The sequence below is a fragment of the Eptesicus fuscus genome, chromosome 20, assembly GCF_027574615.1.
Source record: "Eptesicus fuscus isolate TK198812 chromosome 20, DD_ASM_mEF_20220401, whole genome shotgun sequence".
Lineage (NCBI taxonomy): Eukaryota > Metazoa > Chordata > Mammalia > Chiroptera > Vespertilionidae > Eptesicus > Eptesicus fuscus.
The window spans coordinates 46,349,886-46,365,771 of NC_072492.1; the positions used below are offsets into that span (position 1 = coordinate 46,349,886).

The window sequence follows — 15,886 nt, forward strand, 5'->3', positions numbered from 1 at the left end:
AGACCCTCGGAGTCAGGGCTGCTCTCAGGAATGTGCAGAGGTGGGCCCATCCATAAGTCTTTCCCCGCTGAGGAAGCACTGCCTGGGATGTTTCAGAATCAAGGAAGATACTAATGTTTCCTTTGAACCCATATTCTTGTGTGTGTGTGTGTGTGTGTGTGTGTGTGTGTGTTTTCCGATTACAGCGTGAACTCAGTATTATTCTGTGTTTCAGATGCACAGCAAAGTACACGTACTTTACACAGTGGTCCCCCCGCTGCTTGAGGTACCCACCTGGCCCCATACGTAGTTGTCACAATAGTATTGATTATACTCATCTCCCTGACTCTCCTGTAACTACCAACTCGTACTGCGTAATCCCTCCCCCTTTTCACCCACCGAACCCCTCCTTCAGTCTCAAGGGCAACCTCACTCACACTCCTGGTCTGCCTGACTAAGGGGAGCCCGGGGACTAAAGAGGGGGTAGGTGTGTATTCATTCCATCCCTCCTCTGCCTCCCCTGTACGGGTCAGCATCTTGGCTAATGATACTAACCCAAGAGTGGCTGAAGCCGGTCTCAGGCCGAGTTGGGCTCAGGAAGGCGGGCCTGGGGGCAAATGCCCCACCGATGCCAACGCTGAAGCCCTGCTTTCCTCAGACCTGAGTTCCTGGAGGAGGGTCCGTACCCAGAGAACCTCCTAAGCGCCAGGAAAATAAAAAGCAATTAGTGACTTTTGCTTCAGGCAGAATCTAAAGGGGGGAAAAAGAAATCTTGGCGCCCCGCAAAACTCTACCTCCCTGGGCCTCTTCCGGAACCACAGTGTTCAGCCCACTCAGCGCTGGGCCAATGCCACTCTCTCCTCCCCCAGAAGATTTCTTTGCTCCTGGAAAATCATCTGGAAACTGTCATCACCACTGCGCTGGTTGGCAGATGTCCCCCAAAGAGAGAGTGAAATGTACCACACACTACAAGGCATTTCTGGGCTCAGACCAAGAAAGGGGGAGAGGTGGGTGGGAGGCGATGGCTCAGGCGAAGGGCAGCACAGCCTCGCCAGGGAGAGCAGAGAGGGCACCCCGGGGGGCCAGAGGGTGGAAGGGACCCTGACCCTGAGCCAGGGTCCCTGGAGGCTGGGTCTTCCCCTCTGATGGAGCCACAAGCTGGGAGGCAGCTCACTGGGACCCATGCATTCCCTCAGAGCAAGAAAAGGGGGATCCATGGAAGAGGCAGAGAAAGAGGGTCTCAGCACAGGGAGCCCAGAGGGCGGGCGGGGCAGAGTGTGGATGGCGGAGGCTGAATTCTGATTTAACATCAACGCACGGAGACAATCACAGCAGGGACCCCGAGCTTGTCCCCTGTGGATGTCCGGCACAGAGTAAGCCTCAAGCTTGGGCTAACTGGGACAGTTGGGCTAACTGGGACAGGGAGACAAGGGGAAGAATGACAGGGGGCGAGGGAGGATGGAGAGGACAAGCTGTCTCCACTTCATTGCAACCAGAACTCTACTTTGTCACCTCGTGTCCCACCTAGGGCCCAGCCTCAGATCTACACCCCGCTCCCGCTCCCTGCTCCCCGCACGGCCTCCGTCTGCCACGCAGCGCACATTTGCAAGCACCTGGTTTGCTGTCCGTGATGCCTCACGCATCTGTGGCTCAAACGAGAACTGGATGTGGCTCTTTTAAGGAGATGCTGGAGCCAGGTCCTGGGGGGAGGCAAAAGGGGGGGCGTGGATGCTGAGCATATGGGTCTGAGCCAAGACCATCCACCCTGCCTGCCTTTCCTACCAGAGATATCAACCTCGGTCTGACAGCGCCTTTTCTCCTGGCTGCTGAGAGAAACTTCCCCACCTCCGAGGTGTCTCCATTGCTCCAAGAAGGTGAGCGTTTGAGGGGAAGAAGCCTACACCTAGGGCCCTCTCGAACTCCATCTTGGCTTTGAAGAATAACAGACGCCCTGATGTTTGCATCTGACAGGACCCTAGCCCGGGATGACACCGGGAGCTGGTTATCTGTCTCTGTGCTCCACAGGGATGTGAAGGCCGATGGGCCTGAAAAGACTCAGCCCACCAGAGCTGGGATCCCTGCGCTTCCAGGCACCCCCGCGGGACACAGTTTTGCCATCAGTCCCTGCCTGATCCAGGCTTCCGGCTTTCCCTCAGGGTTCAGCCAACCTGGGAAGGGGGTGAGGGGATGGGGGGTGCGGTGCACTCCCAGGACTCCGTGGGAAGCAGGACAGGCTGTCCTTCCCCACACTTTGTCCTGAAGAGAGTGACAAGGACACGGCGACATTTTCTAGGGAGGGCGACACACACACCAAAAAAAAAATAAAGGCCTGACCCTCTCCCCTACACCAGACCAAAATTCACACTCATCCAAATGAATGAATGAATGAATGAATGAATGAATGACAGGTGGGCAGAAGGAAAGAAAAGGGGGGAGGGGGCGGTGAACTCTGCTTTCTCAAAAGCCCAGATATGTCTCCTGGAGGCTGGGAGAGCAGCAGACACACCTTTGCTTCTCTCTGCAAACGCGCCCAGGACGGAGTGGGACCTGGGGCGGCTGGCAGACAGCGACAAGGCGCACTCACTGCGCACCCAGAGCTCAATCTGAAATAAACAGCCGTCCTGGTTGTCTGCCCCTCCCCGTCCCCCTCCCCCACACACACCCTGGGACTTCTCAAAGGCCCAGGGCGGTTTCCAGGCTCTGAGGCCGCCCACCCCACCCCCTGCAGTTTTTGTGACCTTACAGCTCCCAACACCCTCCCGGGCCTGCGCCCCCACCCTAAATGCGTCACTCCCAAGGAAACTCCAAAGTTGGGGGCTGACCTCCCGACCTTGGCCCTCCTGGGGCCCTGGGGCCAAAGCGAAGAGGGCGGGCGACCCGGCTGCGCGCTTCTGCCCCAGAGGGGGACCCAACTCCCAGCAGGGAGTGCGCCCGGGTTGGGCCCCTAAATCCATCGGTTCCAGACACCGGGGAGACGCTCTCTCCGCCCGAGGTACCTCCCGGCCCGCCCCGCTGAGAAAGACACAGGGGACTTCGTCTTTCACTCAATTACCTACGAAACTGGCAATTCCTAGCCTTTCTCCCTTTCCGTGGTTTGATGGCGGCATTCCCCCCTGTTAATAAAGATCCGAAATAATCAGAGTCCCTTCAGCGGGAGCTGAAGCCTCGCTAAAGAGCCCAGCCGACCCCTGGGGGAACATCAAAAAGTGTCCGGGCATCCAGCTCCTTTCCGTGGCTGCGCTCCCTGGTCCTACACACCACCCCCATCCCCGCCCCCGCGCGCCCCCGCTGGAGAGGTGACCTGCGGAGGCTGGGGGACGGGGGAGTGAGCCCCTGGGCCCTGGAGACCCCGCTGACTCTATTTGCATGTTTAAGTCCGCAAGGCGAGGGCACCCTCCGCCAGGATGTCAGAGAGATTTTTAAAAGAGGGGCATTGAGAGAGGGGGCCTGGGGGGGGACTTGCCCCGCCGGCCGTTCCAGGGGTGCGCTGAGGTATTGATTGACTCGCGTCTCCCTTGTGCCTTGACTAACGACAGATGTTTTGGGGGAAAGTTAGGATTTTTTAAAGTGAGAGAAAGGGGGGAAAGGCAGGCACACAGTCCCTTTGGGACTGAAACGTCCCACTTCCCACGTGTTCTTTCCCCCCCCCACCCCCCCCCCCACGCAGAGAGCCAGCCAGCCCGGAGAAGTCAGCAGTTCTGATTCGGGCTCAGGTGCTGGTTCGAACCCCACCCCTCTCAGGCCCCCCACATGGGTTACAGCCACCGCTGCCCCAAGACCCGCAGGCGGGGGTGGGGGTGGGGTAGGGGGTGGGCGGGGGGTGGCAGGAGCACACGGATGCTTCACACCTCCCTCACCGCCACCTCCTGTCCATCTCATCCCTCTTTCTCTCCGGAAACAGAAGAGGGAAGAAAACCCAATAGCACCTTGGCCTTCAGTTCTAGGGGCGCGTGGGGGCGGGGGTGGAGTGGGGGGGAGGGGGCACAGGCGCCTGAGTGGGAAGAAACACACACGTGGGTCTACTGCGCACACGGAGCTTCGCCTGTGATGACACAGGCACACCCCAGGGCAACGTGTCCGGGGGTCACCTGTACTCGGCCGGGCACAGGTATTCACTGCGCCCCCATGGAGCCATCTGCAACTTTCCTTTCCGTTTTGGCTGCAGCCATCCGGCCTGGCGCCTGTCCGAGCCTCGCCTTACCTGCCGCTCCTTCCGAAGAGAAGCGGGGCCCTGAGGGAGAAGCCACCGGCCACAGGCTCCGCGCCCAGTGACACGCACCCATGACCGAGGAGCGCCTGGGAGCGCAGGGCGCGGGGACTGAGGGCCCACCAGGGATGGGGGGCTTTCACCTGCAGGGAACCGAGCCCTGGGGATCTGCCAGGAGAAGGGGTGCCCCGTCTCTGGGCACCTCTATAGGAAAGGCGGCCCAGGGCTGAGCTCTTGGGGAGACTCCGCTGCTCACCCCAACCAGATTCTTCTAGGACGCGCATCCCTGCTGAAGACGGGTTTAGGCAGGGTCCCCACTTCTGCTAAGAAATTTGGGGGGAGGGAGGTTATGCTCCTTCATTCCTCAGGTATGGGGAACCCCATCCTGACCCCACACCGCTCACCCCCATCCCGGGACGCCACCCCACCCCCTGGCACCCCGGGTCAGCACCGCCCCGCAGAGCCGGCGAAACTCGCTCTGTGCCAACAACTCCGGGCTCCGGCCTCGGCGCCCGCGTAGACTCGCAGGGAGGTTGGCGGCCCGGCTGGAGAAATTGAGCCTGGCGCCGGCCCCCCAGGCGCCTAGAGAGAGAGAAGGGGGAGGAGGGTCCCAGACCTCGGCTTCCCGAGGTTCCCCCCCCCCCCCCCCCCCGGGGATCCGCTCGCACCTCCAGGTCTCCGCTCCCCGCGGCAGACCTCGTGGCGCGGGCCCAGGTGCCTGGGCCGAATGCGCGTCCTCGCTACGTGCGAAGTGCAGCCGGTTGCATTTCCCTTCCCTGCCCAGCGCCCTTTCCCTTCCTCGGCCCCACCAGACCGTGGGTCCCAACAGCGTTTAGCTCTTGGCAGAAGGCTCTGGCTATCCCTGGGCCAAGGGCCTCAGTTTCCCCATCTGCAGCCTCAACTCTGGGGAAAGGGTTCCTGTCCCCATCCCCGCCCCCCACCCCCACCCCTGCTGTCTTCCGGGGACGGGAAGAAAAGTCAGGGGCGACTGACAGGGGAAAGTCACACCGCAGCGAACCGAGCCCCTGAATGGGGGTGGGGGACTTGGCACCCAGGCCCCAGGAGGAATTCAGGACTGCCTCACTGGCTAATCGATGGTCTCCACGGGTCAGACTCGGCCCGGCCCTAGCTCGCCTAGCAGAGGGCAACGCCTGGCACCTGGGAGGCGGGGCGGGGTGGGGGTGGGGGGACCCGTCCTGTGGTCTCGGTCTCCGCGTTCTGTGCGGAATAGAATTGTCAGGCACGGAGAGAGCGCGCTTTTTATCGGCCGGGCCCTCTATAGACACGCACCTCCCAGCTCCCGTAACTGGGCTGCCCAGAGGTGGATCCTCACGGGAGGGCATTACCGTGTCGGAATTTCTGCAGATAAACCTCAGCGGCAGAGCAGTCCTGATGGAGAGGGACACGCACCCTCCACCACCGCTATCCGGGTTTTCCTGCAGTGTCTGCGAGCTGAGACCGTTTCTGGGCTTTTGGCGCCCCCTCTGGATGCAGCTGAAAATTGCAGTCCGGTTTTTAAGTCAACGGATTGTTGATCGTGTTTTCCAAAAAAGATACAAGAATACAAAACGCTTGTATCCAACGAACAGAAAAATGTACACAATACTATAACTTACTTATTTAAATCGCTGCATATTTTATGTCCTGTTATAAAAATGTATTAAAATAGGCTTACGTATGTACGTATTTTTCTTGACCAATATTTAGTGAAATGTTCCCAACTACCTCCAAGTCAAGGTCGCCTTCAGTGCCTTTTATGCCAGTAAACAGGAGAATGACAACAAAATACAACTAAACACAGACGCCTTGGTCAAAACTTCTGCCCCAGGTTCTGGTGTCAGAGCCTCCTTCTGGGCCAGTTGCCTACGAATCACACAGTCATACTCACGAATGTCCCCTCCCCAGGACCCAGGATTCGGTCCATACGACGAGGGACTTTTTCTCCCCAAAATAGGGACAAAGTTGTTCTTATTCTTTCCCGGCAGATGAGGAAGCCGTGAATGCAAGACCACTGTATGGAGATCCCTTAGCCTCCTGTTAAACTCGAAGATAACCGAGACATCCACTGTGTGTTACATTCAATTAAAAAGTAGAATACTGTTTAACAGGGTTGCAACTTAACTACTTTCTGAAGAGTTCCGTTTCCTATAAGAAATGTCGAGTTCTTTGGAAGAAAACAAAATTTTTGAAAATTCCTCAAGGAAAACCCGTCTTTACAAATCAGAGTTCCCCGCAATTTGCAAATTAGAAATAAACAAGTCTTTGGTATGATTCCGGCCGAGTCACAAGGACCATCATTTAAATCGAGGTGAATATTTGCCGGAGCCAGGAAGCGGGAGGGAGGGAAAAGTTGAAAAATTAAGAGTTTTGCTCAGTTGGGCGTTTAGTTATGATTCGGAAGAGAAGTAACCCTGGGGCGACTGAAGTTTTTCTTCTCCCCCAGAAAAGATACCCAACCAGACTCTAAGCATGCGTGTCAACACAAAAGATGGTGCTCAAATCACACTGGAAATACATCAGACACCCCCACCCCTCCGCAGAATTCCCTGCTGTCTGCAAAGTGAGGTCCCCAGGCGCTCCCCGCTCCAGGTGGCTGTGAAGGAGGGCGAAAGCAGGCAGGCGGCGCGACCCGCCGAGTGGCCTGCTTCGCCCGCAGCGGGACCCATTCGTTTCGCCTTTTACGCACCGAGCGACTGGCCTCAGCCTCGCGGCCCGGGGCGGCCACACTCGCCCAGTTCGGTCATCGCTCAGAGCCAGTTTGCACACTCTTTCCAGGCAACTCGGCTGGCGTTTGGACTCGGCCGGGGGGTGGAGAGCAGACCGTCAGAGCAGCTGCCCTGTCCCCGAGGCGCTCTGGCGGGGTAGGGGCTTGGAGGAGGGGAGGCTGGGGGGCTGGAGAAGGAATTGTCGGAGTTCAAGGTCGGCGCGGACTGAGTACGGCTCTGCGAGCGAGCGCGCGAGCGCGGGGCTACACAGCCAGCCTCGCCTTCGCGGCGAGTTAGCTTTGGGTTTCATTGATTCCCTTTGCAAAAGCGCAGCCGAATCCCGACCAGCCTCGCCAGCCCCAGCGAACCAGAGCACGTTCGCCTATTTACATGGATTATTACAGAGGAACAGCGGGCGCTGAGTCACCAAAACATTTGTTGCAAAAGGCCATCCCTAAGGACTTTCGGCACAGGCTCCGGGCGCGTCCGCCGGGCTGCGCAGGATGGAGGGACTGACTGCCTCTCCAACACCGTGAACTCCGGCTCCGTCCCCGGGACCGCGGAGAAAGCTCGGAGAAGACCTGCTTTGGGGATGGGGGTAGGTCCTAGGCTAGACATGCGCGCGCGCGCGCGCGCGCGCACACACACACACACACACACACACACGCAAACACACACGGAGATTCGCGCAGAGACGCACCAGAATTCTGACATTGCGAGAGAGTACGGCAAACTTACACACTTGGATGTCCCGGGTCCCCCGCCTTTCCAGAAGCACCCCCCCCCAACACACCCCCTTAACCGCCGGGCCCGCGGCAGCCCTCCCCGCCCAGCTCCTCCCCGCCCCTCTCGTCACCCAGCCCAGCGCCACAATCCTCCCCCCCCCCCAACCCGATCCAATCAGCTGCCTGCCAGCCCTGGATTGGCTGGACGTCTCTAAGGTGAGGGGGGAGTATTTATTAAAGAGCAGCCGGGCTGGGAGTCGGAGAGCGGAGAGCGGAGCTTGAAATTGACTGGGAACTTCAGTGGCGCCACGACTCGCCAGTTTCACCCCAGGAACTTTTCTTTGCAGGAGGAGAGGGAAAGGGGTGCCATCGCCCCCGCTTTTAGCTCTTTCTTCCCCTCCTCCTCCTCCTCCTCCTCCTCTCCAGTTCGCCTTCCCCCCACTTGAAGCGGGCAGCTGCGGGCTGGCCACCCCGCGCCTCCCCAAGTGCTCGCCGCTGCCGCCGCCGCCGCGGAGTGACGCGCCAGGCTCCCCGGGAGCCGCTCGCTCCGCGTCCGGGCAGCCGAGGGGAGAGGAGCCCGCGCCTCGAGTCCCCGAGCCGCCGCGGCTTCTCGCCTTTCCCGGCCACCCGCCCCCTCCCCCGGGCCTGCGCATGAATCTCCTGGACCCCTTCATGAAGATGACCGAAGAGCAGGAGAAGGGCCTGTCCGGCGCCCCCAGCCCCACCATGTCCGAGGACTCGGCGGGCTCGCCCTGCCCTTCGGGCTCCGGCTCCGATACCGAAAACACGAGGCCCCAGGAGAACACGTTCCCCAAGGGCGAGCCGGACCTGAAGAAGGAGAGCGAGGAGGACAAGTTCCCCGTGTGCATCCGCGAGGCCGTCAGCCAGGTGCTCAAGGGCTACGACTGGACGCTGGTGCCCATGCCCGTGCGCGTCAACGGCTCCAGCAAGAACAAGCCGCACGTCAAGCGGCCCATGAACGCCTTCATGGTGTGGGCGCAGGCGGCGCGCAGGAAGCTGGCCGACCAGTACCCGCACCTGCACAACGCCGAGCTCAGCAAGACGCTGGGCAAGCTCTGGAGGTAGGGCGGCGGCCGGGTGGGCTCCGCGGCGGCGGGGGTGGGGGGGGGGGGGGGGTGCGCGGGCCAAGACCCCCTCTCCGTGCCCCGCCTCCCGCAGCGGGCGGGGTGGGGCCGGAGGGGGGTGGGGACGTGGTGTAACTTGGCTCGGAGTTTGACAAAGTTCTTGGATGGCTCCAGGGAAGGGAGGTGGGGGGGGAAGGGGGAGGGAGGGATGGACGGCCAGCGGGTGGGAGAAGGCTAGTAGGACGCACGCACGGGGGGAGGGGGCCAGCCTGATGAACTGCAATCCCAAATGGGTGCTGGAGGGGGAAGTGGAGTTTGCTTCTCTCTCCCAGGAACTGCGGGCTTCCGCGCTTTCGGGTAGCTCTGCACTCACGGAGTTGGGATGGAGGGCGGGGAGAGAAACCGAGGCTAGAGGACCCCCCCCCCCCGCCAGTAGCCGGAAGGGGGCGGAGGAGGGAGGCTACTGGAAATAGGTGGGAGCGGTGTTGGGGGGGTGGACAGGAGGGGCTCCTTGCAAATTGAGTGGGATTTTTGGAAAGTGTTTGAAGGGAGTAGGAGGAGGGTGGGGTGGGGTGGGGTGGGTGGGGTGGGGTGGGGTGGGAGAGGGAGAACTCCAGTAGCAGAGGCATTAAGAACCGGGCAGCGCAGAGCTATTTCCATCTGCAGGGTTTCCAAAATAGAAGAGAAGGGGAGAGGGCGGGGCGCGGAGTGACCGCTCACGTCCCACTAAAAGAATGGGGGAGATTTTTTTTAATTTTTTTTACTTTTTTGTTGTTTAAGAAAAGTTATGAGCCGTGGCAGTGGCTGGAAGGCAGGGGGAGGGAGACGGGGTTGTGCGCAAAAGCAGCAGCGGAGAGGTCGGGGGTCACCTCCCGCGCCCGCCGCCGTGACAGCGCCGCCGATTTCACAGACCCCCCCCCCTTTTTTCCTCCGCGCCCCCTTTCGCGCACGCAGACTGCTGAACGAGAGCGAGAAGCGGCCCTTCGTGGAGGAGGCGGAGCGGCTGCGCGTGCAGCACAAGAAGGACCACCCGGACTACAAGTACCAGCCGCGGCGCAGGAAGTCGGTGAAGAACGGCCAGGCGGAGGCCGAGGAGGCGGCCGAGCAGACGCACATCTCCCCCAACGCCATCTTCAAGGCGCTGCAGGCCGACTCGCCGCACTCCTCCTCGGGCATGAGCGAGGTGCACTCCCCCGGCGAGCACTCCGGTGAGTCCCCCGGGGGGGCCCGCCCTGAGCCCAGCCACGACCCGCCTGGCGCACCCCCAGGCCTCCACCTAATAGGCTCCGCTTAGGGACTTTGCGCCACCCGGGAGAGGGAACCACCATCCCCCACCTTAGCCCCGCCCCTCCCTGCCCAGGGTCCCAGGAAGCCCCTAAACACACACACACACACACACACACACACACACACACACACACACACACACACGTCCTAGCCGATTGATTTTTATTGCACGAGGTAAATGCCTTCACAGCTTCACGGGACGTCACCCTTCTTTGCTTCGCTCCCGCACCGCAAACACACACAGGACTCCCACAAGTAGCCATTTGGTGGAGGGTCCTCAGGTGCCCCGGATGCAAGGAGATGGCCCAGTGTGTGCTGGCAGGTTAATCACCGAGGGTCACCTCTCCAGGGCAGCGCGCCTCCCTTGCGGATGCGGGGGCCCTTGGACCCTTTATCAGGGAGGGAGGGAGGGAGGGAGGGTCTCCGGAGGGTTCCTAAGACCAGGGCCTTTGCACACCCCTTGCTGATCTTCCTGCGCTTTTCTCTTTTATTGTCTGCAGGGCAATCCCAGGGCCCACCGACGCCACCGACCACCCCCAAAACCGACGTGCAGCCGGGCAAGGCTGACCTGAAGCGAGAGGGGCGCCCCCTGCCCGAGGGGGGCCGACAGCCCCCCATCGACTTCCGCGACGTGGACATCGGCGAGCTGAGCAGCGACGTCATCTCCAACATCGAGACCTTCGACGTCAATGAGTTTGACCAGTACCTGCCCCCCAACGGCCACCCGGGGGTGCCGGCCACGCACGGCCAGGTCACCTACACGGGCAGCTACGGCATCAGCAGCACCGCGGCGGCCACCCCCGCGGGCGCGGGCCACGTGTGGATGTCCAAGCAGCCGGCGCCGCCGCCCCCGCAGCAGCCGCCGCAGGCCCCGCAGGCCCCGCAGGCGCCCCCGCAGCAGCCGCCGCCGCCCGCGCCCCCGCAGCAGCCGCCCGCGCCCCCGCAGCCGCAGGCGCACACGCTGACCCCGCTGAGCGGCGAGGCGGGCCAGGCGCAGCGCACGCACATCAAGACGGAGCAGCTGAGCCCCAGCCACTACAGCGAGCAGCAGCAGCACTCGCCGGCGCAGCAGATCGCCTACAGCCCCTTCAGCCTCCCGCACTACAGCCCCTCCTACCCGCCCATCACCCGCTCGCAGTACGACTACACCGACCACCAGAACTCCGGCTCCTACTACAGCCACGCGGCCGGCCAGGGCTCCGGCCTCTACTCCACCTTCACCTACATGAACCCGGCGCAGCGGCCCATGTACACCCCCATCGCCGACACCTCCGGGGTCCCCTCCATCCCGCAGACCCACAGCCCCCAGCACTGGGAACAGCCCGTCTACACACAGCTCACCAGACCCTGAGGACACCGGAGACCCAGGGTGATGGATGATTGGCGTGACGTTCCTCCCCAGAACCGGAGAAAGGAAAGAAAACCAGCCCACCGCGATTTCTGTTCATTTGGACATTATTATTTTTTTCTTCTTCTCCTACTTCTTCTTCTTCTTCTCATTCCACAAAGACATTTTTTAAGCTAAAAGGCAACTCGGACCCAGATTCCAAGACAGAAACATTCGCTATCCAAAAACGCATGCCCACCTTGCTGGAGGCAGGCAGTGGCCAGGCCACTGGGGCCTTCGAGGGGGCCCCCCCCCCCAGGCGTCTCCACAGGAGGCCGGACTGGGTAGCCCCGTCTTCGCAGCGAGCTCCAGGAGGATGGAGGCCCGTGGGACCGTTGTTGGCTCCATCTCTCGGCCTGTTTGGACTTTGTAATTATTTTTTAGCAGTAATTAAAGAAGAAAGTCCTCTGTGAGGAATATTCTCTATTTTAAATATTTTTAGTATGTACTGTGTATGATTCATTACCATTTTGAGGGGATTTATACATATTTTTAGATTTAAAAAAAAAATTAAATGCTCTTATTTTTCCAACAGCTAAACTACTTAGTTTGAACAGCGTGCCCTAGCTTTTCTCGCAACCAGAGTATTTTTGTACAGATTTGCTTTCTCTTACAAAAAAAAAAAAAGAAAAAGAAGAAAAAAATGTGTTGTTGTATTAACATTTAAAAAACCCCCACAGGTTTGTGTTATGAGATGAGTTGGGGGGGGGGGTGTTAGCTTTGCTTAATGCCTCAGGCTTTCTGATTGGAGGAGGAGCTGCCTTAGACAAATAAAGGCCTTATTTTGCAAGTATGGACCTACACACGTTAGTCTAGAGAAGCCTATGGTAAGCGTTATCACATATATATTTTTTAAACGAGAGAGAAAAACACACACACCTTGAGCCTTAAAAACATGCTGCTGACAAATACTTGCGCTCTCTTCTAGTGCATCTATTTCCTCCTGCGTTTGCCTGTTCATGGAAATCTTAAGCAAGAAGCAAAAGGCAAGGAGAGGAAACGTGATTTGGGGATATTTCAGCAGCCAGTCAGTGCCTCCCCTGCCCCCCAGCACCCTGCCCCTGGTTGCCTGGCCCCGTGTGGAACACCGATGCCGGCCTCCTCCCAGTCACCTGTGCCTCTCTGAACACCAGCAGTTAACCTTCAAGACATTCCACGTGCTCAAATTATTTATTTTGTAAGGAGAGGTTTTAATTAAAAAAAAAAAAGCATCCTTTTTTTTTTTTTTTTAAATTTACCTTTAAAATAGGCTGTTGGAGCCTTCCTCAAAGGGTATGGTCATCTTGTTAAATTATGTTCTTAACTGTAACCAGTTGGTTGTTTTTTTTTTATTTATCTCTTTAATCCTTTTTTTGTATTATTAAAAGCAAGTTTCTTTGGATTCCTTGTCCTAGATTTGTATAAATATACCTTTTTGTCCGTCCTTTTATTTTTTTTTCTTCGTTGTTTTTTTGTTGAAAAAACTGGAAACTTGTTTCTCTCTTTTTTCTTTTTTTTTTTTTTTTTTGTACAAATGAGAGGTTTCAAATGTAGTGTATCACTGAGTCCTTTGCAGTGTTTTCTGCCACAGATCCTCGGGCCGCCTACACGGTGTGCGTGTGGTGTGACGCGGGACAGTGGGAGCCCGAGTCCTATTCCTCTGCATGTTCTCTTGGAGAGAGGGAGGAAAGGGGGAGGGGCGAGCCCCTGACAGACCTTAATTCTTAATTATTTCTGTGGCTGGAGCGTTTGAGGATTGCTTTTTAAAAAAGACAGCAAACTTTTTTTTTTATTTAAAAAAAGATATATTAACAGTTTTAGAAGTCGGTAGAATAAAATCTTAAAGCACTCTTATAATATGGCATCTTTCCATTTCTGTATAAAAGCAGATCTTTTTTTTAAAAAAAAATATTTCTGTAACTTAAAAAACCTGGCATTTAAATCATATTTTGTCTTTAGGTTAAGGTTTGGTTCGTGTTTGTGTTTTGTTTGTTTCCTTGTCCCCTTCCCCATACACCTCGAAACTTTTGTTCTCTCTGTGAAACTTATCTTTTCTCTCCTCTTTTTTTTTGTATATTATTGTTTACAATAAATATACATTGCAATAAAAAGAACGCTGCCCTGTGGACTTACCCCTTTCTCTTGGGAAAAGGATGGTTTGAAGAACGTGGCCACAGAAGAGATTGTTGCCTGTGAGGTTTGGGTTTTTAAGTGCGCTCTTGGCAACCCTAAAACGTGGACACACACACATCTTGTCAAGTGCCACCCCATTAGGGCACCAAGAGAATCACGTGTCAGTAGTTGCCCACGCAGGCAAGTGTGTGTTGTGGTTTGGGGCAACCCTGGGGAAGTCGGGAGGGCATATTAGCCCCGAAGTCAGCGGCTTGTCAGAAGGTAGAGGCCAGAGGGGGTGGCTTTGTCTGGCTTCCTGAGAGCCAGCTTTCTGGGATGATGAACGCACCCCCCAAAATGGGGTGTCCACTTCAAAAGCGAAGGAAGCCAGAGTCAACCGGTGTCTGGGGGAGGGGGGGGGGCCACAGGGAAGCCTGTCCCATTAACCCGGGAAATCATTCAGAGTTGATCTGCAGGGGCCATGGAGGGAGAGGGTTCTTCTGTTCCCTCCGGTTTAACTCCTTCTGAGCAGATGCAAAGCCATCGCAGAAGTAATAAGACCTAATCCTGTTTTCCTTGGCCCCGGTTAGCTGGGAGTTTCCAGGATCAGAGAGCCGTTCAGGTCATTTTTCAGTACACAGATGAAATCACTCCTTCCCTCCCACCCCCACCCCGAGACACCCCGCCCCCAGCCCAGCTGATCCTGATGGGGAAGTGTCTGTGAGGAGGCAGGTCTCCTCCGCAACCTGGGCTGGGGTTGCGGCTGGGCCTGCGCCCCCCGTGGCCTTCACCAGCACCCCACTCTCCCGTGTCACCTCCCATTGTCTGCTTTTGCCGATTGGATTCCTGGCCTGCGTCCCACGCCAGGATCATGGCTACCAGGAAAATGGTAGTTATCAAATCGAGGCAACGTAAGCACTGGGCCTCCTTGGCAAATTCCTTCGGCAAACATGGACTGAGGGCCTGTGATCCGCTGGGTGCTGCACAAACACCTCCCTGCCCCCACCCCCAACCCCATCCCAGGCGGCAGATTCTGTTGCTTGTTGGTGCCATAATGTCCCACCGCACCCCCCACCGCCCAGACCCATCCTCCACTTTTACAAAAATCTCTATTTTTCCCCCTTGCCAACACTCCCAAAGTCCTTTATAACCGTCTCTGTTAAGTTGGTATTCGCCCAAATCCCTCTGTCCATTAAAACCGACATATCGTCCAATCACACTCAGCCCTGTCCCCACCTAGGTTTGTGAGATTCTTCTCTCCACTCCTAGGAACATGCTCTTTTCCTCAGTTTCCCTCAGCGCGTGACCTTGGGCAGACCTTCCGAGAGCCAGAAGATGCCGTTGAGACATAAACTTGCTGGGTGACCTAGGACAGGCTGCTTACTGCCCCGTGCCTCGGTTTCCCCTTTTGTTAAGCATGCTTATATAACCCCTCCCTGGTGGAACAGGGTTGCATTAGGGCAGTTTGGGGCGAGGAGCAGGCTGAGAATTCACTCGCTCTGAATCTCCTGGTCGGTCCAGGATTCCTTTGGAAGGTAAAGGGAAATATTTGGGGTTTTCACGGGCTCCCCACACGGCCTTGATACACAGGAAAATATAGGAGACACCCGAGTGCAGAGAGCGAGCGCCTCTGAATCCCCTCACCCCCACCCACCAGATCCAGTCAAAGCCCAGCATCACCAGATTATTAAATATTTTAGAGGAATTTTTAGTCTAAATCCAGAAATGCAGGGTTTATCACCCTGACAACCAGACCTTTATTGGGATCCTAGCAGAGAGTCCTCCAGACCAGAGGACTGTATTTTAGACTTGAAATAAAACTTTTTGTAAAACCATTCTAACCAAAAAAATAAAAGGAATTTTTAACTGAAGGGAATATGAACAAATCACTGAGAAGCAGTCTTTCGGGCGGTAATGAACATGGTGCTTATGGGTTCTTGTGAGAAGTGTGTTTGACTTTCCCAGCTCAGCTCCATCCTGTTCCTCCCCCCGCCCCCCGCCCCCCGCCCCGCACCCCTTCATTTCCAACAGGAACATGCTTGAGGCACCACTCTGACACTTTGTCAACTGCTAGAGTCACTTACGAGGCCGCTAACGATGCTTACGCTTCAGGACTCCTCACTAGAGCAGACTTCTATGAAGGCCTTGGACTCAATCTCATGTTTTTTTTAAAAATGTACAGCCTTGTTTTTGAAGATCCCCCTCCTCCCTGAAAATAAACTGATACAACTCAGGCCCCACACAACCTGGGTCTGCCCATGACCGTGGCTGTTGGACAGCAAACTGTGACACCAGAGGCTGCCAGAGGATGCTTTCCCTTCTCTTCAACCATCCCGACACTTGGTAGGTGCTTAATAAACTCCAGCCTTTCATGGCGAGGTCACCGACGCAGTATCAGGAATCTCTGCCGTAACTGTCTA

At 57.2% G+C, this 15,886-nt stretch overlaps 1 protein-coding gene across 1 annotated transcript; it reads left to right on the forward strand.

Annotated features, from left to right (window-relative positions):
- Window positions 1-7,892: 7,892 nt before the first annotated feature.
- SOX9 (SRY-box transcription factor 9) lies at window positions 7,893-13,468 on the forward strand. Its single transcript, XM_008156256.3, has 3 exons — window positions 7,893-8,698; window positions 9,656-9,909; window positions 10,489-13,468. Exons 1-3 carry the CDS (start codon window positions 8,268-8,270, stop codon window positions 11,337-11,339), a joined length of 1,536 nt encoding a protein of 511 aa, XP_008154478.2. The 5' UTR covers window positions 7,893-8,267; the 3' UTR covers window positions 11,340-13,468.
- Window positions 13,469-15,886: the final 2,418 nt, after the last annotated feature.

Excerpts from the sequence above, each read along its gene's own strand:
- SOX9 (XM_008156256.3), top strand. The coding sequence starts at position 8,268 with ATGAATCTCCTGGACCCCTTCATGAAGATGACCGAAGAGCAGGAGAAG. Across the intron at positions 8,699-9,655 it reads ACGCTGGGCAAGCTCTGGAG|ACTGCTGAACGAGAGCGAGA; the intron begins GTAGGGCGGCGG and ends TCGCGCACGCAG. Across the intron at positions 9,910-10,488 it reads CTCCCCCGGCGAGCACTCCG|GGCAATCCCAGGGCCCACCG; the intron begins GTGAGTCCCCCG and ends TATTGTCTGCAG.